The sequence below is a fragment of the Lipotes vexillifer genome, unplaced genomic scaffold (genome assembly GCF_000442215.2).
Source record: "Lipotes vexillifer unplaced genomic scaffold, Lipotes_vexillifer_v1.1 scaffold469, whole genome shotgun sequence".
NCBI classification, from domain to species: Eukaryota; Metazoa; Chordata; class Mammalia; order Artiodactyla; family Lipotidae; genus Lipotes; species Lipotes vexillifer.
In genome coordinates this window covers 2,943,018-2,963,002 of record NW_006788006.1, presented here as the reverse complement: position 1 = coordinate 2,963,002, position 19,985 = coordinate 2,943,018, and the positions used below count along the sequence as shown (strand labels likewise).

Below are 19,985 nucleotides of genomic sequence, written 5' to 3'. Positions count from 1 at the left end.
TCAGCAGGATCCTGTGGGAGGAGTGGCTCAGAGGCCTCAGATGGCTCCCAGTATCTAAGCTTTTGGACATGCTGTTTCCCTGATTGCTCTTTCTGGCAAACTCCTATTCATCCTTCAAAGCCCATTTCAACTGACCCTCTCTTCCCCTGAAACCCAGGCTGCCCTCTCTGTTTCCTTTCTTTCCCCACTTGCGCTGTGTCAGATCAAGGTGCGGTAGGGCAGGGCAGAGGAACCAGACTCACCTCTGCATCTCTTTCTCATTGCCCTCACGCCGGAAGCGCTCCAGATATTCCTTGCTGCACTTCTCCTGTGTCTGGCCCTGCTCTTCAAAGATCTTGATAGTCTCATTGAAGGCCTCAATGGCTGTGCGCTTCATCTGCAGTTCCTGGAGGAGGGGGTAAATCTGAGCACCTCCTGGGACTCCCTGCAAGTCCCTCGTGAGGGATAAAGGCAGATCCCAACCTGATATGGAGACTTTGCTCAAGCTGTTCCCTCCACCACGTGCATTGTTCCTCTAGCCCCTCCTTCACCAAACGAACTCCTATTCAGCCTTCAAACCCCACACTCCCCAAACCCCCTCTTTCTTTAGATCCTCCTTTAGGCACCTTAAAAAATACCTGGGTCTGTGAGCACGGCTGAGAATTAATGATAAATCTAGTTGCTACAATTCATGGGGCTCCTTCTCAGAGTAGATGCTGCACCAAGCACCTTCCATGCATCATCTCATAAAACCTCCCAAGAGCCTCCTACAAAGTCAGAACTATTAATGGGGAAACTGAGGCTCAGGGGGCCTAAGCCATTTCCACGGTCATGATGTTCCTAATTGATCCCAGACAGGTATCTTGTCCACTTAGAACCTCAGGTGACCCATCACTAGAAAGGGGACAAGACAGAAATTGCTCAGGGACTACAGGGGAGACAGAGAAATTCCCCGCTCGAGATGGGATGTTCTATCTGAGTAAGTTGCATCTCAACTTACAAAAGAAATTTATTAACACAGTCCTTGAGTAATAAAACCTCCCCCCACTTCCTTGTTTTTAAAAGACACTGCTCTTTTCCATGACCTCCTGACCCTTTGTCTTAGGCAACTCTTTGTCAGGTGGTTATTATCATTTTGAATAACATCCAGGTTGAAAGGGATGGAGAAGTAATTAAGACTCACGGTTCCAGTTTCCGGATGGGGAGACTGAGGCCCAGAGGCTCAACCAAGACATCTCCCACAGCTCAGCCGCTCCTGGGAGGCTGGTTGGTGCCTCTTCATCGGTTTTGTTTTTTTTGTTCTTTGTAGAACCACATACGTTGATTTCTATGTTTTTAGGGTGCTCCCTGGTTGTAAGAGCCTGCTGTGACCTAGAAGTGGACGTCTGCCCCTGTGGCCTTGGCACTGCCCCTCCGTGCCTGGGTCTCCCGGGGTGTGCTGGCCCGCGGTACCTGGGAAGTGCGTGTGTACTCCTCGTAGAGCTGGTCATACTCGCGGCTCTTGTCCTGGTACTGCTGGTGGTAGACCTTGAGCTGGGCGCCCACTGCTTCCACACTGTCCTCCTTGACGATCTGGTCCTGGGGATACCCGGTGCCGTCAGGGAAGCTACCTGGGAAACAGGCCCAGGGCCGGCCAGGCACCACCCACCCCCGCCCCCAGCTCCCACCCCAGCCCTGCACCTGCTGGTACTTGGACACCGGGTAGAGGAGCCGCGTGTCCAGCTTGGCGTTGTACTGAGCCAGCGACTCGTGGCGGTAGTGGGTGATGAGGTCCACAACAGAGCAGAAGGTGAGTGGCTCCGAAAAGCCGTAGTGCCCGTCTCGGTGGAAGACCTTGATCAGCTTGTTGTTCCCACCTTTCCTAGGGGCGGGTGAGAGGGGGTGTCAGCAACCAGCAGCATCCGCAGACCCAGCAACGTCCCACTGGCTGTGCAACCCCCAGTCCTCTGACCCGGGTGTTCTCCCTCACACCGCTCACCCCTGGTCTCCCTGAAGGGACAGGCCCCCACCTGAGGGTCAGCGTGTACTCCCCCTGGATCTTGCTAGATGCATCTCGGACCAGAAAGGTGCCATCAGGTGTGTCCCGCAGTTTCTCATTTACCTCCTCCCTGTGGAGACAGCCAGGACTGGGGCTGCCCACTGGGAGACCCAACCCCTCAGGCTTTGCCCACCATGTGGCTCCACCCCACAACCCTACCTGGAGATGTCACCCCAGTACCACTCAGCATCCTGCAGGGAGGGCGGGTTGCCCCCATTGGCCAGGCCTGTGGGGGCTGGCTTTGCCTTGGGGGGTTTTGGCGGCAGTGCTGGGGGACAGGGAAACAAACGCACACTGAGCACCAATTGTATACCACGGCCAGCTCCCACTGCAACCAAGCCTGCCGATAATGGCAGGGCTCCAGTCATTCTTGGTCCCCAACAATAGGAGCTAATACAAGGGGGCGGAGGTCACCTGGGGGTGTAATCTCCTGTTCCTCCAGATGTTCCTGAAGCAACTTCTCCACTAGTAGCGCAGGGAAGTCGGGGGTGGCCTCAGTCCTAGGGGGAAGGGACGTGTCGTGAGTGCTGGGTAGGGCCTGGTGTGCACAGGGCCCTGAATGTGCTTGTGCGTCTGGCGGGGGGTCTATGTGAAAGCATGCGAGGGGAAGAAGTACAGGTGGCGCAGGCTGGTGTGGGAGGCCCACTACTGTTTATGTATATGCAGTTAACTCCCAGTAAGTATTCACACAACAAACAGGAGTCAGCATGTGACAACAGGAGTCAGCATACGAAGGAAGGTACAGACACCACCCAAGTGCCGGCCCTCCGGTCTAGGCCCCATCGCCTTGTCCCCAGCCCTGCTGGAGTCTTCCTGGACCTCAAGTCCCACCCCTTGTTATCTTTCCTAGCTCGCCCATCACGACAGCTCTGGCCTCTTCCCCCGCTGGGCCCCGTCCACACTCCCTTCTCATCGCCTAGACCTGGCTACGTCTCCAGCCCTTCCTCCATCTAAAGCCCCACCCCTTTTTGCTCCGGCTCAGCCCCGCCTCCCCAGCCCCGGCCTCTTACCCGTCGGGCGCGCCCCCTGGCGGCGGCGAAGGCGACGGCGCCCGCAGCAGCAGCGGCCCAAAGGCGGCGCTCAGGGCACGCACAGCTGGGCCCAGGGCTGGGGCGCGCCGGGCCACCCGGCCCAGGTGCTGGAGCAGGAAGCGCAGTGTGAGCACGCTGTGCAGCGGCAGCGTCGGGGGCTCCAGCACCGGCCCCACGGGCCCCGCGGCCTCTGTGGACAGACGGCCAGGGGAGGGTGAGCCAGGGCCAGCACCCGCACGCCCCAGCGCCCTCCCCAGTCCGGGATTCCTGCCAGACTCACCCCGCAGGGCTCTGTGTGCCTCAGACGCGGCCTCGGGTGTCACAAGGGGTGCGGGCAGCGCCAGCAGGAAGCCCTTCACGCCATCTGTTAGGGCTGCAGCGTCCCACTGCTCCATATCGTTCAGCGACCAGTCTGCGGGTGCAAGGGGGATACATCGATCCAAGGCGGGTACAGGGAGGGGACATCATCCGTCCAGGGCAGGTTCCTCTCCCACTCTTGCCCACTGAAGCTTTCCCTCACCTGTGCGCGCGGCAGGTGCCTCAGGCCTGTAGCTGTCTAGCCCTGTGGGGAAGGGGATGGGGTAGGTCAGTGCCACCCCACGTGGCAAGGCCAGCTCTCAAATGCTGCCTCGACCCCCGTGTGGGGTCTGGGGTGGCTACTAACCTCCCAGAGGTAAGAAGAGGGGGAGGGGAGGAAAATGGTGGCAGAGGGCACGGCACATGCAATGATGGGGTCTACATTCCCCTGGGAGTTACTCCTTCCCCAACTCAATATGGAGGCCCAGAACATCCAGACTCAGCCACTTCCCATACAGAGTGAGCCCAGCAGCCCTGTGAAGGAGATGAGTTGCCCATCACCAGAGGCAAGCAAGCAGAATCCAGGGGTTGCAGCCAGGCCGAGGCTCACCTGTCCGCTCAATGGCCTCCACAAGTTTCACCAGGATAGGGGGAGCCACATCAGGCGGGGAGAACTGCTCGGATAGGTCAGGGAGTGTGAGGCCTGGCAGGAGGGGACAGAATGTTGGCAGGGTCCCTAGAAGGACCCTGGCCCCTCTCTTTGCCTGCTGCATCTCAGCCCAAGTGCCTGGCATCTGGACCACCACTCGGGGCGGGGGAGGGGACAGAAGGCCCAGCTGGTGGGGCTGGGAGGGCTGAATTAGTGGGAAACGATTTTCTAGGTTAAAATATCAACTCACCCAACTACAGAGGACAGATATAGTTGGCTGACGAGTGTCCTCCCAAATGCTAGGTCCACTTCCTAATCTCTGGTACCTGTGACTGTGACCTTACTTGGAAATAGGGTCTTTGCGGATATAATTTAGGTAAGGATTTCAAGATGAGATCCCTAAATCCAATGACTGGTGTCTTTATAAGAGAAGGCCAGGGCTTCCCTGGTGGCCCGGTGGTTGAGAGTCTGCCTGCCAATGCAGGGGACATGGGTTCGTGCCCCGGTCCGGGAGGATCCCACGTGCCGCGGAGCAGCTGGGCCCGTGAGCCATGGCCGCCGAGCCTGCACGTCCGGAGCCTGTGCTCCACAACGGGAGAGGCCACAGCAGTGAGAGGCCCGCGTACCGCAAAAACAAAAACAAAAACAATAAGAGAAGACCATATGAAGAGAGAGGCAGAGGTTGGGGTGATGTGGCCACAAGCCAAGGTACACCTGGAGCCCCCAGAAGCTGGACGAAGCAAGGAAAGATCCTCCCCTAAAGCCTCTGGACAGAGCACAGCCCTGCCCACACCTTGATTTTGGACTTCTGGTCTCCAGAACCATGAGAGAATAAACTCCTGTTGTTTGAAGCCACCAGTTTATGGTAGTTCATTACAGCAGCCACAGGACACTCATACAGCAGGTTTAGGGCTCTGCCACAGGACACTCATATGGCAGGTTTAGGGCTCTGCCATTGCTTGCTGTGCAACCTCAGGCACAGGACCCACTCTCTCTGTGCCTCAGATTCCTCAACTGAGAAACTGGTCGATGAAATCATCTCTCCTTTCTCAGTGGGAACAACAAAGTGGCTGAAGAGAGTAAAAGAAAAATATCCCAGCTGGATCAGAACACCTCATTCCAAGGACCTTTCTCCATTTTCTAAGTCATTTTGCTTAAAAAAAAAAAAAAAATTCCCGCCTTTTAAAAATGCTGACCTCCTTCCATGTCCCAACCCCACCCCACCCCCAGCCCCATGTTTCTGCCCCACCTAGCCTTTTGTGCTCAGGCGCACACTGCCTGCACGGCCACCATTTGATGCAGCTTTGGCCCTTGGCGGGGACGCCCTGGCACACAGCAGGAGCAAGCCGGGGCCTGTGGGGCCTCCCTGAATGATGGGCCAGGTGGTGCCTTGAGCTGAAGAAAGGCCCAGCTGTGTCGAAAATGAAAAAAAAAAAAAAAAAGTGAGGGAACAAGGAGAGGTGGGTGACATCCCAGCTGGTAAGGGGGCTCTGAAATTCAACTTTGAAATTTGCCTGTGACCAGTTTGCAAAGCATGGAGGGAGGTCCCATCAGAATAGGCATTATCCCCATTTTACAGATGAGGAACTGAGGCTCAGGGAAGGAGCAACCTCCCCGTGGGTGCACAGCCAGACGGGGGCGCAGGTGACATCAGGGTTCGGCATGCAGCTCCCTGCGTGGAGTTGAATGGAGGGAAGGCAGGCAGCTGCAGCCTGCTGCCTGGTGGTCCCAGGATCCCAGAGGGTCAGGGCTTGAACAAAAGGACTAGTATCCCCCATTTCCAGATGAGGAAACTGAGGCCTGGACAGGGCTGGTCCTAGCCGATGTCACATAGTCCTGGAAGATTTGGAGGGTGGGGCTGGGTGGCCGCCCAGAGTGGGGATGTGTGTGGTGTCTGGACCCAGGCCAGGCACAGGAGGGAGGCGGCTGTTACCAGGGGGAGAGGCAGATTCTGGCTGAGAGCCTGGATGAGGCCGCCTCCTGCTCCTCTAGGCCGAGGCGGGACACAGGCCCTGGCCCTGGAGACGCCAGATGCTGCAAAGCCCAAGCCAGCAACCATGCTGCCTCAGCACCCCGCCATTCCACCCCAAGCTGTGGGACTCTGGCTTGACCCTCTTTGGGCATCAGTGTCCCTTGGGCAAAAAACCAGGCAGGCCATCGGGTGGGGCCACGGTGCCTCCCAGGAGCTTTGGCCTTCACTGGGTGACTGCCCCTGAGCGAGTGGTTCAACCCCCTTGCACCTTGGTCTCCACATCTGTACACAGGGCCTCACTGGGCAGCTGTGAGGGTTGGAGCAGACCACGCTGGGTGCTCAGCACTCATCAGCCTCCTCCCCACAAGCTGAGCCTCGGTTTCCCTGGTTGGAACCCACACACCCTGCCCAGCATACAGCCCAGCACGCAGCAATTGCAGCGTATGTTCAGTGCCCTGATTCTCCACTCCCAGGACACTCTTCATCTGCAAACCACAAGATAAAGCTAAATTGAGCCCCTAAATCTTACTGGACACTCCCTACTGTCTTCAAAATCAATCCCACGAAGTCCTTGAGGTGAGGACCCTGCCCCTTTTCTCACTCCGCTCCACCTGACGGCTTGTTCCCTGAACCCGTCATGACATTCCCACCTCAGGGCTTTTGTCCTCGCTGTACCTGCTGCCCGGAGCCCTTTACCCCCATCTCTCCTGAGAGGCTCCTTCCTCACAGCATCTGTCATTCCCTAATCATGTTCCCGTCACTTCTTGGACCAGAAACTCCATGAGGTCAGGGCCAGGCCTTGTGTCCACCACTCGGTGCCCAGTGCCATGAACAGCATCCAGCCCTTGATGGCAGTGTAATCAACACTTGCTGACCAACTAAATGTCCTTATTCCTCCTCTCCTAGAAGAAGCACCATTGCCTCATGGGAGAGAAGAGGAAACTGAGGGTCTGAGGGCACTCCCCCTTTTCCCCAGCCCTGCCAGGGCCCCTACCTGTTGCTCACCTGGCTCAGGGGGCCCATCTCGGGGCCTGGCAGGCAGTGGGCGTGGGCCACGTGGGCGAGGCCCAGGCCGGGCCAGGGTCACAGGCCCTAGGAACTCAACATAGGTGCCAGGGAAGTCGCCGCGCTGCCGTGTTCGCTCATTGAGGCCAGGCATCCAGCCCACGCTCTGTGGGCAGCGCTCGCTGCCCTCGGCCACGCCCAGCGCCTGCAGGGCTGCCCTGCTCACCACCAGCACGTCGCCCGGCAGCAGCTCCAGGTCCTCCGGCCGCTCCCGGCAGAACGGGTACAACGCACGGTATTGGAAGCCCTCGGCACCAGCCATGGCTGGGCAGGGTTGGGTATGGATGGTCAGGTGGCTGCTTGGGGCCTCAGTGGCCCCATCAGCCTGGGGTGGGGGCCAGGAGGCTCCGCTGGGTGGGCCTGGGGACTCAGACCTCTATTTCCACCAAGAAGTTACAGGTGACCACAGGGGATGCTCACGCCTTGCTTCCCACCATTGTTCCACGACCCTGACAAGGGTCACTCGTTGCTCGGTCCACCATTCGTCAACTGGTGGGAGGGGGTCGGCAGCAGCGTGATCTCAGGTCACTCAGCCGCTGCGTCCCCCCTCAATCCGTAGGGCTGGGCTGGGCCGCTCACTCCCTCACGTGGGGAGCCATCGGCTCCCGAGGCTGGCGGCTCTTCCAGCTGCGCCAGGCGAGGGGGCCGAGGGCACAGGCTGTCACCATGCTCGGCTCGGGACGCCGACCTAGGGGGAGAGGCGCAGGGCAGCATCAGCCAGTTTGGACTCCTGCCACCACCCCCAACTCAGAGATGGGCCCAAACACCAGGTTAGAATCCCCTGACTCACTGGGTAACAGGGGGCCAGTCCCTGCCCCCTCAGTTTACCCAGCTGTAAAATGGGTACAACAATAGCCCTCCTTTGGGGTTCTTGGGGGCAGAGCTCCAAAGAATCTGCCCCGGGCATATTGCATGCTCAGTAAACAAGCTCTTCATCATCCCTGTTAGAGATGGGGAATCTGAGGCTCAGAGCAGGGAGGTCTTTGTTGGACAACTCAATGGGCCAGGATGCCAGGACTCAAAAACTCAGATCCGTGCAACTTCACAAGGCCCAGGATAGATGAGAGGAGGCAGCAGCCACGTGACAGATAGTTATACCCAGAGTGGGTAGGGTGTAATGGGTGATGCTCAGAGTGCTGTGAGAGCCCGGAGGAGAGACTGGGCCAGCTGAGCACAGAAGGAGGCACCAGGGGCAAAAGGCGGTAGGAAAGGAGGTCCAAGCAGAGGCCCCAGCACAGGCAAAGGCCTAGAGGTGAGTCCAAACAAATGGATCTCTGATCTCTGCAGGGGAGGAGGGAATGGGGGGGGCGGTGTCCAGACATTGCTCAGTTTGGTGCCCACAGTAGGTACTCAAAACAGAAGGGAGATGGTGGGAGGCCAAGAGGTCCTTAGCCCCAGGGTAGACATGGAGCCAGTAAAGGGTGGAGGGAAGGAGGGCACTACGACTGCCAAGAGGGAGGCTGCTGGATGCAGGGGCAATGATCACTCCTTACGAGCCACCAGTCTCAGGGAGACACAGCCCAACACAGACACGTTCTCAATCTCAGCCCTGTAGGTTCAGTCCTCCAGAGAGGTTGGGGGGTGGTAGGCGGTGCTTTTCCTAGGGGCGGGTCCTCACAGAGGAGAGGAGGGGGCACTGGCCAGAGGAAATAGTACAGGCAAAGACGTGACAGCAAGAAATGTTTGCCAAGAGTTCAGGGTGGCTTTAAGAAAGCCGCAGACCACGCAGGGCCTCGAGTGCCAGGCAGAGGGTCAGACTTTATCCCTCGACCACGGGAGCAGCAATAGGTGTCCAAGCAGGGAGCACAAGCTCCACATTCCAGGACGCCCCAACTTACCCGCTCCCTGGCCCCTGTACCCCCACTCTACAGGTGGGGAAACTGAGGCCCAGCGAGGGGGACGTCCAGGAAACCGCCTAAATCCGCTTGCCTGCCCGCCTCCGTGCCCAGATGAGCACACGTTTGCACACGCCCCGGTGTGCGCGCCTGGGAACCAGCGCTCCCCAAATCCAAGAGGCGGGTGGAGAGGCCAGGCCTGGCTGGGGTCTTGGCGGCTGGACTCAGGGCCTGCGCGCTCACGCGTGTGCAGACGCGCACTCGGGCCTGTGTGGACCCCGCAGCCCAGCCCAGAGGCCGGAAGTGGAGTCGACCCTCTACCGTCTTGCACCCCACTATGCCCCACACAATGCCTGGGCGCCCCTCATTACTGTTCGATGCCCCACTCCCGGCAGGGCCTCCCTCAATTCAGGGCCGCAGCTCCAACCTCTTATCTCTGCCTACGGTCCCCCGTTCCGCCCCATCGTCCGGGGAAGGCTGCAACGCAGCCAGGTCGAGCCAGAGGCCTCCCGCTCCCTGCGGTCCCCAATTCCCGCGGGGCCCGATGCAACCCTGCTCGCATTCTGGCTTCCACCGTGGCCCCACACTCTGCCTGGGCGCCCCGCATCTGACCGAACCCCCAGACCGGCCTGCCACGCGGACCAACGCGGACTTACCTGGTCGCGGCCGCCACCGCTGCTGCCGCGGCCGCCGTCACGCAGAGCCGAGCCAGACCCGTGGCTCCACCGCGGCCGCCGTCGCCGCAGCCGCGGGATCCCCACCTCCGCCGCCGCCGATGTTCCGAACGGTCGGGCCCGCCCCCGGCGGAAATGGCCGAGCGTATTCGGGCCGGGAGGGTGCAATGAGGCCGAGACAGAGCCTGGGAACGCTCGAATGCTTCCGGAAAGAGCCGAACGTACTCCCGCGGGACTGGAGGGTAACGGGGTGGGGGTGGGGCGCCCCGAGATAGCCGATCATTTCCGGAAACTGCCGAACATAATCGGGTCAGATGAATAATTCCGAGGCTGGGCTCGGCTAGGCTCGACTGGACTCAGAGATGCCCGAGCGATTCCGGAAATGACCGAGCGCGCTCACCCTGGACCGGCAGAACAGAGGCTGGGCCCCGAGACTTCGGAAAGTTTCTGGAAAGAACCAAGGGTGCTCGGTCCCAAATGAGGCCCTGGGAACTTAAATCTAGGGGCGACCACCAGCTTCCGGAAAATGCCGAGGCATGGACGCTCCAGAGGGCGAGTGAAGTGGCCCAGAACTCAGGAAATGGAGGCGGCAGGGTTGGGGGCAGTGGCTCAGACAGAAAGCTGCGCTCTTCAGGAGACAAGCTGAGAGCCGAGAAGGAGCCGGAGTTGAAAGCCGGGGTTTCCGTGGTAGCCCAGAGCGTCCGGAAACAGCTGAACTAACTCTCTCGGGTAGGGAGAACTAGCCCAACGCCTGTCCAGATGCGGACTGTTTCCGAAGACACAGTGTCTTCGAAGATAGCCGAAGACACTCGGAAACAGGGGGCGTGGCCAAAGGTTTCCGACCTACGGAGCGCTTCGGAAGTAACCGAACGCGCTCGGGCTGGGCTGGGTTCCAGTGATGGTGAGGGGAACTTAAGGGCACAGCCCAAGCAAAGACCGGTTAAAAAAGGACACAAAGATGGTTTATTTATTTATTAACACAGCTTCACGGCCCCAGACGGGTGTCTGGATGAAGCTTCTAAGGACAGAGACCATGATGGGTACTCAATTCAGAGAGGGCAGCAGGAGGCCAGGACCAGAGAAGGCATCAGGCAGAATCTCAACAGTGAATTCCCAGCAGCCTTCAAAGCCCACTTCAAGGGCTTCTCTGGCGGCGCAGTGGTTGAGAGTCTGCCTGCCGATGCAGGGAACATGGGTTCGTGCCCCGGTCTGGGAAGATCCCACATGCCGCAGAGCGGCTGGACCCGTGAGCCACGGCCGCTGAGCTTGTGCGTCCGGAGCCTGGCCCGCGTACCGCCAAACAAACAAATAAAACCCACTTCAAGTGATTTCGAGCCAAGGGTCTGTTTTCATCCCGCCTCCCACCCCACTCTTCCCTTAACCTTTTCTTGGCCCCTCACAAATCCAGACATTGGACCTCTTCTTTGTAAATGTGGGCTTTTATTCACCGTCAGCTCCAGGATGGAAGGCGGGAGCAAGTCATGCACAGCCTTGATCTAGTTCCAACACCAGGCAGTGCTACACGGATGTCTCCAGAGAGAACACAGAGTGGGCTGCAGTGCCTGGAAAGTGCCCTCACCACTGTGGGGTATGGTGATCTTGCTGGTCACCTCTGAATGGGAAATGGAGACTCTGAGATGCCCAGTGGGTCACACAGCATTACAGGGGAGAGAGCTGGAGCTGGAGTCGGCTGTATCTGACAACAGATTCTCCATTCCAGCTCCCTTGACTACAATGCCCAGGACAGGGCCTGGCTGCATGACTCTTTCCAGGCAATGGTGGGGGCAAATCTCCACGCCTTGCCAGGCCTTAGTTATTTGTCTGTAAAATGGGGATGACGACACCACCTCCAGCCTTCTCAAGGTTGGCTGAGGGAAAAGCCACAAGTAAAAGCGCTTGGCATACAGTAGGTGCTTAATAGTCATTGGGATTTGTTTTGTAAACACAAGGAAACTGAGGCACAGAGTGGGGAAGTCATTTTCCCAGAGCCAAACAGTGAAGCCAAGATTCCAACTTGGGCCTCACTGCCCCCCAGTTGGATTTTTCTCACTCGAATTTCAGCCCTCCAAGGCTCTGGCATATCGAGGGCACCCCCCAGGGGCTGTTTCAGACACATCATGGCCAAGTTCTCACCCTGGTAGGCATCAAATACAAAAAATCTTGTCCAGGTCTTCTCCTACCCTGGCAGTGTCCTTTGAGGCCTCTGCCTTCTGGGGCATCAGTATCTGCTTGTGACGCAGGTGACCCCTCTGCCTAGATCTGGTGAACTTCTACTCATATATCAAAGCCCCAGTTCCCACACCTCCTAAGCCTATAGGACTGGAGGCAGACTCTAGCATGGCTGGCCTAGGGACGGAGGCTATGATGGTAGGAAGTAGCCTTCAGAATCCAGTCCATCATCAAGATTACTTTGTTTTGTGGTGGAGAGGAATTGTTTACGGAATCTCCAAGTCATCCAAACTGGGCCTGGACAGGTAAGCTTGGCTGCATCCCTTCAAATCTGCGGGTCTTGAGTCAGGGATGGGATCAAGTAACACAAAAAAACTTTAAAAGTACAGAAAAACCATAAAACACGAATACACGTTGACTTGTCCAAAGTGCTTCCTTCTCAGCCCGGGGGGCAGGGTCTACAGATGGGTCCCAACTGCATGGGACAAGACCTGGGCAGCCGCCTTAACAGTGGCAGCTCAGTCTGGCTTGCGCTTATAAAACGTAATAAATTAGCTGCAGGGATTTGCTGCTATTTACAATGCCACCCTAGTCTCCCTTGCCTGCCCCTATGGCCCCCTGATTGATCGGCTCCAGAACATGAGGGAGGCACCTTCCAGCAAGAAACGCGATTGCTTCTCATCTTCCAGGTGTCAGAGGCTGGTGGATCAGTCTCCATCCAGGTGTCAATTTATGTAAAACACATTCTACAAAAAATGCGTTGACTTCCAGGCCAGGGAGGGGCTAGGTAGGAGGGATTAGTCTTTCTCAGAGGGTCCAAGGGCTCCTGGCACAGCCTCAGCGCCCTCCACGGCAATCTGCGGCACCAAGGTGGGTGGCCCAGTGGCCTCCTCAGGTGGTTCATCAAAGCTCACCTCCTGCACAGCCTCCTGCTTCTTGAATGAGTCTCGGCGCTCAGACAGATGCAGCCGTCGCATGACCACCAGTTCGGAGTCCGGCCCGCGGCTGCGGCGCCCCAGCTCCCCGTCGAGCCGCTCACCTGCACCCAGCTTGTCAGCCGACTGGCCTCGGCGCAGCCTTGGGGACCGGGCAGGTGCAGGCGGGTGCCCTGGCAGAGGCGAGGGTGAGCGGGGTGGGGGCGCTGGCACGGGTGGGCAGGCCAGCGGGGAGGGCGGGATGCTGCTGGTGGACTTGCGGCGGCCGGCTTTGGGGCGGGGTGGCCCAAGCTTGGTGGCCAGGCCATGCAGGGAGCTGGGTCGGGTGTGGCCAGTGGCAGCCGGAGATGCAGGGCTGCTGGAGCTTGGGGATGCGCTGGGTGGAGACACTGTGTCTGTGGGTGACGGGAGGGTCAGGGCCACCAGCCTCAATGTGCCAGCCTCGAGGTGGGGCCCTAAGACTGACTGCCAAAAGCCCACACTGTTCCCTGTGGCCACCCATCAGGCCTGGTTTTTCCTTTGTTTGCACAGGCTCTTCCTTTGGCTTAGATCTGGTGGACTCCTACTCATCCATCAAAGCCCTAGCTCCTCTTCACCCACTTCTCACTTAAATGACCCACTGAACCATTCAGCCAAAGGTACCTGCCCACCGTCCATCTATCCATCCCATGAGCCATCCACCCACTGGTTCTAGAAGTTATCCAGTAAGGGCCCTGCCTCTGCCTGTGTCCACTCCCCACCCCTAGGCCTCAGCCCCTGAGGATGCCTGATCTGAGAACGACAAAGAGGGCACAGATACCCCCAGCCCCATGAGGTCAGGGTAGGCCAGAGGGAGAGACAGCAGTTGGGGTCCCCAGAGGCAGGGAGGGCTTCCTGGTGGCTCTCCTCCAGGAGGCCTTCCCTGCCTCTGTGGATTGCCCCAGACTGTCTCTCTAGTCTGATGCTAACCCAGTGGGACTAGGGGTGTCCATCTCTGGCTGTCTCTCACAGACTGGGGACCCTCAGGGCTGGGCCAAGTCACCATCCTTTCCTGCTCCAGAACAATCTTTCCATGCCCTCTCTGGCTCACCCTCCATGGCTCCCTACTGCCCCCCAATTTAAGCCCAGCTCTTTGGCTTGATCCATTCCCCAATCCCCTCTCCCTAGCTTCCCTCTAGCTTTCACATCTCTCCTGTCTGGATCCCCTTTGTTCATGATGTTCCTTCTGCTGGGCACAACCTTCCCTGCCCATCCCAGACTGCCTCTGAGGCTGTCACACATCAGGTCATTCCAGCCTCCCAACTCTGCTCACTCCCCCGCTGGGCTGACCACCGCAGCCCTAAGGGGCCGTTCTTCCCAGGGTAGTCCTGGGGGTGCACCCACCTGTTGGGGCATCAGGAGCCGGGCTGCAGCAGGGCGTGGTGGGGCTGGGGGAGAGGCTGTGGGTGGGTGAGCCCGGGAGGCTCTCGCTGGATGACAGGGAGTGGTGGAGGCCGGAAGAGAAGCTGCGGCTGGTGTGCAGCACGGACGACTGTTTTGAGATCTTCTTGAAGAGTGACTTCCGCCTGGGGGTTAGGAACCCAGATTCTTCAGGACCCCTGCCCCCAGTGGCCCGGGCCGCCCAAATGTGCCACAGGTCCTGCATCAACCCTCCCCGGCAGCCGGGCCGCTCACCGCTCCTGCGTCTCCCGCCTTCGGCTGCGCTTGTTCCTGCGTGCCATGCGGCCCTTGGTCACATTCTTCCGTGCAGGGCCCACCTTGATGGAGGTGTTCTCCAGGGGCGTGGTCCGAAGGGCGATCTTGTTGCCACTCTGCAGGAGGGATGGCAAGGGGTCGCCTGTGTGCCTTCCATCCAACGAGCTGTCCATGCTCCCACCCACCCATCTACTCATCCATTGGAAGCCCCGGATCCTAACCACCCGCTTCTTACCTAATGACCCCACCACTCACTGGGCCAGAGATGGATGTCTGCCATCTGTCCATCCAACCAATGAGCCATCTACCCACCCACTGGTCCCAGGAGCTTTCCAACTAGGGGTCTGCCTTCTCACCTGTGTCCACCTCCCCGCCTCTAGGCCTCAGCCCCTGAGGACCCTTGGTCTGAGGGGAGGCAGGAGGCCAAGACGGTACAGATACCTCCAGCCCCACAGAGTCAGGGTGGGCCAGAGGGAAGGTCAGGAGAAGGGGCACCCAGGGGGCAGGAAGGGCTTCCTGGAGGAGTGGCTCTGAGGCAGAGGGGACGGGGCATGCAGGGCCGAATGTGGAGTGGTATGGTTGGACTGGGGGAACCACACAGAATCGGGAGCAGGCCAGAGGAGCAGCCCAGAGGGTGGGCAGTGTTGGGAGATCCAGGGGCCCTGAGGATGGACAGGGGTGGAGGCTCTGGGGTGGAGGCAGGGGTGGGGTCGGGGGCCTGCACCTTCAGCAGTAGCTCCACGACGTCCATGTGCACCAGCCCCAGGACCGACTCCCCGTTGATGTGGGTGATGAGGTCCCCGGCCCGCAGGCCTGCCTCCTGGGCAGGGCTTCCCTCCTCCACACTCTGGGGGTGGGGGCAGATGGCGGGGTCAGTGCCCTGGGCCCCAGAGCTAGAGACCCCAGCCCAGCTGAGTCAGCTACAGGCCCCCAGCAAGCTGCTGCCTTTCACACTGCCTGGTTTCCCAGACCTTTCAGAGACCAGTAGGGAGGGGACAGGTCCTGGGCTGGGGGAGGGAGGACAAAACACTGTGCGGGAGCTTTGTGCCCACTTGAGGTCTCCATCCCTCTTGCCCAGTCCTCTCCCCATAACTGACAAGGACCATTAAGACACAGGTGGCATCAGTTCCCTGCCCTGGGCTCCAAAACCTCATAGGCAATGAGTACTCGCTTGCTTTCCAAGACTAACAAATGCAGCTCCAAAAGGGAAGCGCCTTGCCAGGGCAGAGCTGCGACTCAAACCAGGTCTGGCTGTTCCCGCCCATCCCAGGGTCAACTCACCCACACGACATGGTGCACGGTGTAGATGTCACTGTCACCCATGTAGACGCGGATTGCCCGTAGGCTGAAGCCGTACTTCTTGCCCGAGCTGTGGATGACAATGGGGGGCCGCAGGCTGCCACACACGGGGGAAGGGTCTCGGCTTGGAGAGGAGTCGCGGGACGACGGGTTTGAGGACAGCGAGCGTGGGGACAGGGGGCTCATGAGGGGGCCGCCGCTACCGTCATCTGCAGGGATGAGGTTCAGGGAGGGGGGTCACTCCCTTGTGGGTCCCCTCACAAGGCACCTTCCCCTCCCTCCACACCGATCAGTCAGTTTGTTTCTGTTTTTGTTTTTTGGCCGAACGGCGCAGGATGTGGGATCTTAGTTCCCGGACCAGGGATCGAACCTGTGCCCCTGCAGTGGAAGCTCAGAGTCTTAACCACTGGACCACCAGGGAAGTCCCCACACTGATCACTCTGGCTGCTTTGCTGCCACTCCAATGCCCCAGACACCCTCCCCCTTCCCCTCCAGGCCTTTGCACATGTAGTGCCCACTGCCCGGAATGCCAGTTCCCCAGCTGCTTCCTATCTCCTGGGCTCAGCCCCGAAGAGCAGCCCTGGGAGCTTTGTGCCCGGGGACACATCACCTGGAGGGACCCCCTCCAGCTCCCGTTGGCCAAAGCAGCCCCTACTCCGTGGTTAAAATGGACATGGACAGACAAGCAAAGATGAGGCTGGGCCATGGGCGTCACCTGCCGTGATGATGAGCGACAGGGCAGACACTGAGGCTGACTTGGGCACGCGACCCCCGCTGGGGGAGGTCCTGGATTTCTCAGGGGCTGAGTCTCTCGGGCCCCCAAGGCGGCGGCCCCGGCCGGCATCCAGGGCCCTCGGCGTAGAGTGTCGTGCACCGGTGCTGTTGCTTCGTAGGCGCGCGTGGCTGAGGGCAGCTGTGTCAGCTACGGGTATCAGCAGGGTTGGGGGGTCAGTCTGCCCCTCCCCCATCTCACCACTTGGCCCTTCTGCCCTCAGAAGGCAAAGCCCCTTCCTCCCTGGTCGGTGTGTACACAGCCCAGCCTCCTGGCCTTTGTTCAGGCATTCCCTCTTCCTGCACACCTTTCTTTCACTGCTCTCCCTGGGGAGCTCCACTCTTCAAGTCCCCTACTTCAAGAAGCCTTCCCCTCACCCCAGTCAGATCCCTAACTCCCACTCTTGGAGCTCCCCAGTTCAATTCCTCTCTCCCATCCTAATCCAATGAAGCTGGGGGGTATCACCCTCAGACTGAGGCCTTTGTTACACAAGTGAATGTTGTCTCTAGAGAACTCCTACTCATCCTTCAAAACCCATCTCAAATAGTCCCTCCTGTGGGAAACTCTCCATGACACCATCCCTCCCACCCTGGATTCCACCTACCAGAAAGGCTTGAGGGCTTGGGCATCACTGAGGTGGCTGCTGGGGGTGGGTCGGGCTCCCCTAGAATGAAGACGGGCCTTTTGGGGCCCACAGGAGCTGGGCCGACTCCCTCATCCTCTGATGAGAAGGCAAATTTGGGCATCGTGTCCAGGTTGATGGTGTTCAGGAAAGATGGGCTAGGGCCCCGCTCAGGCTGGGAAAAGGATAAGTGGCAGGAGGAACCGGAGGATGTGCAGGACCTGAGCCTGTAGCAGGGAAGAGCCTGAGTCACACCTGCCAGGTGCCCTCACCCCAGGACACCCAGTCTCCCCTAGTGACCGTACCTTAACTCTCAGCCTAGAGTCAGAAGTAATTTGTAAATATAAGGTGAGTTCCCTCTGCCTGCTCTGTCCTCTGTGACTGCCCAGAAAACTCCTATTCAGTTTTTAAAACCCAGCTTCCAATGCCCATCCTCTAGCAGACGTTGATTATTTCTGTGAGTTTGGACACTGAAAGATGAAAGGGGCTTCATGAGCAAAGGGTATTCTGGGCAGAGGAAACAGCACAAGCAAAAGCCTAGCAGTGTGATGGTACATGGCTGCTTTAGGTTTAGTGTGGTTAGGAATGCAAAGCCAAAGGGAGTGATGATAGGGGACAGGTTGGCAGGGGTCGACAGGCTGGCCAATATGTTTTACCCTTTTCTACTGGGCCACTGGGAAGCTCTTTCCAATGTTAAGACTTTGTGGCTCCACCTCTCAGCAGGTTTGGAAGCTGGATCTGCTTATACTCCCCAGCCCACCTACCGGACCTCGGTGGTGCTCAGCCGGCGCCCATAGTCCCCCTCACTGCTGCGCTCCCACCCTTCCTCCCGGTCCTCACTGAAGCTCCGTTCAGCAAAGGTTGGAGTGGGCTGGGCGGCCAGGAACTCAGAGCTGCTGTAGACCTGGGAAGCAATTAAAAATAACAGTAACGGGACTTCCCTGGCAGTCCAGTGGTTAAGACTTCGCCTTCCAACGCAGGGGGTGTGGGTTCGATCCCTGGTCAGGGAGCTGAGATCCCACATGCCTCGCAGCCAAAAAACCAAAACAGAAAACAGAAGCAATATCGAAACAAATTCAATAAAGACTTTAAAAAATGGTCCACATCCGAAGGGGAGTTCTGGGCAGAGCTCTGGACCTTGAGGCTTCTGAGGAAGGAGCTGCTACCATCATGACAAGCATGGATTTCTGTACATGAGCCCCTTTGGCAAACTGGTGACACCTACAGACCTCTTCTCAGAGTAGTATTTTTTTTTTTTTTTTGCGGTTCGCGGGCCTCTCACTGCTGTGGCCTCTCCCGCTGCGGAGCACAGGCTCCAGACGCGCAGGCTCAGCGGCCAAGGCTCACGGGCCCAGCCGCTCTGCGGCATGTGGGATCTTCCCGGACCGGGGCACGAACCCGTGTCCCCTGCATCAGCAGATGGACTTGCAACCACTGTGCCACCTGGGAAGCCCTCAGAGTAGTATTTTTAAATGCATCAAATGAAATAGGTCAGGTTGCAAGTGAGGCTGATTATATTAAAATAATATTAGAATATTTTTTAAACCAGCAATATGGTACTATACGTGGCTCTTTAGCAATGCATTAAATAACAAGATCTAGCAGGTCTCATAAGTACCATAATTTTGAAGTGGTTTTGAACTTGAAAGATATTTTACAACGACTCCAGCGTGACGTGAAAAATCCATGATTTGTATTGGTGACAAAGTCAAGGTCATGCTATTGCTGTGATTTGTTGCTTATATTACAATTGGAAAACATGCCAAATTTCAGTTAGAGATTAGTGAAAATAAAGATGTAATTTATTCCCATGCAAGTTCACAAACCCTAGATTAAGAAGCCCTTCAATAAATTCAGATAGTACCTGAAAAAAAAAAATGGTCCACATCATAAAAAAAAAACAGAAACAAAAAAACAGTAACAACAACCGCATTTGTGGGGGACGGCTTATTTGAGTGTTTCCTACATGCCTGACACTTCCCTGAGTCACTTCCTCAGATGCTTACTTACCACATCTCTAAAGACGTACAGTCTTTTTTTTTTTTCTTTTTTCGGTACGTGGGCCTCTCACTGCTGTGGCCTCTCCCATTGCGGAGCACAGGCTCCGGACGCGCAGGCTCAGCGGCCAAGGCTCACGGGCCCAGCCGCCCCGCGGCATGTGGGATCTTCCCGGACCGGGGCACGAACCCGTGTCCCCTGCATCGGCAGGCGGATTCTCAACCACTGCGCCACCAGGGAAGCCCAAGACGTAGAGTCTTTAGCCCACTGTACAGGTGGAGAAACTGAGGCTCAGAGCGGCCTGGCTACCAAGGGGCCACAGCTGGGGTTTCCTGCCTGGGGCCCAGACCCATAAGCAGTGCAGGTTTTTAAATCAAATTATAAACAAAGGAAGGAACTCAAATTAAGCTGATGAGGCTATAATATAACACCCAGCATAGCAGGTCTATTCACAATTGCCCCAAAGTGGAAACAACCCAAACGTCCATCAACTGATGAGTGGATAAAACAAAATATGGTCCAACCATACAATGGAATATTATTCAGCCATAACAAGGAATGAAGCACTGACACATGCTACCATGTGGATCAACCTTAAGCCAGACACAGGGAATTCCCCAGTGGTCCCACATAGCGTATGATTCTATGTATGTGAAATGTCCAGAACAGGTAAATGCATAGAGACAGAAAGCAGATTAGTGGTTGCTGGGGAGCGGGGGAGGGGGAAACGAGGAGTGACTGCAGCCGGGTACAAGGTTGCCCTTTGGGGATGATGGAAATGTTCTGGAACTAGATACAGGTGATGGTTGCACAACACTGTGAATGTACTAAATGTCATTGAATTGTATGTACAGTTTAAAATAGCTAAAATAGCCTATTTTATGCTACATGTATTTCACTACAATAAAAAAAAGAAAAAAAAACCCTAAACATCTTGCCCTGTTTCCTGAGCACTAGCTACATCCAGGGCCCAGGC

The 19,985-nt window shown here is 57.6% G+C and overlaps 2 protein-coding genes across 2 annotated transcripts in view; both read right to left on the bottom strand.

Annotated features, from left to right (window-relative positions):
* PIK3R2 (phosphoinositide-3-kinase regulatory subunit 2) overlaps positions 1-7,293 on the bottom strand; it is a 9,226-nt gene extending 1,933 nt beyond the window's left edge. The window contains exons 1-12 of the mRNA XM_007461040.1: positions 6,972-7,293; positions 3,956-4,048; positions 3,569-3,610; positions 3,329-3,460; positions 3,028-3,238; positions 2,432-2,517; positions 2,177-2,285; positions 1,989-2,087; positions 1,660-1,840; positions 1,432-1,557; positions 243-385; positions 1-11 (exon numbers count right to left, since the gene is read on the bottom strand). The exon at positions 1-11 is cut by the window's left edge and continues 169 nt beyond it. Coding sequence (XP_007461102.1) covers positions 1-11; positions 243-385; positions 1,432-1,557; positions 1,660-1,840; positions 1,989-2,087; positions 2,177-2,285; positions 2,432-2,517; positions 3,028-3,238; positions 3,329-3,460; positions 3,569-3,610; positions 3,956-4,048; positions 6,972-7,293 — 1,555 coding nt within the window. The remainder of the gene's footprint in view (positions 12-242; positions 386-1,431; positions 1,558-1,659; positions 1,841-1,988; positions 2,088-2,176; positions 2,286-2,431; positions 2,518-3,027; positions 3,239-3,328; positions 3,461-3,568; positions 3,611-3,955; positions 4,049-6,971) is intronic.
* A 5,213-nt stretch (positions 7,294-12,506) lies between these two features.
* MAST3 (microtubule associated serine/threonine kinase 3) overlaps positions 12,507-19,985 on the bottom strand; it is a 23,294-nt gene continuing 15,815 nt past the window's right edge. Inside the window, exons 19-26 of the mRNA XM_007461039.1 lie at positions 17,776-17,922; positions 16,994-17,238; positions 16,333-16,539; positions 15,600-15,826; positions 15,043-15,165; positions 14,298-14,434; positions 14,007-14,188; positions 12,507-13,039 (exon numbers count right to left, since the gene is read on the bottom strand). Of these exons, the coding sequence (XP_007461101.1) occupies positions 12,507-13,039; positions 14,007-14,188; positions 14,298-14,434; positions 15,043-15,165; positions 15,600-15,826; positions 16,333-16,539; positions 16,994-17,238; positions 17,776-17,922 (1,801 nt within the window). The remainder of the gene's footprint in view (positions 13,040-14,006; positions 14,189-14,297; positions 14,435-15,042; positions 15,166-15,599; positions 15,827-16,332; positions 16,540-16,993; positions 17,239-17,775; positions 17,923-19,985) is intronic.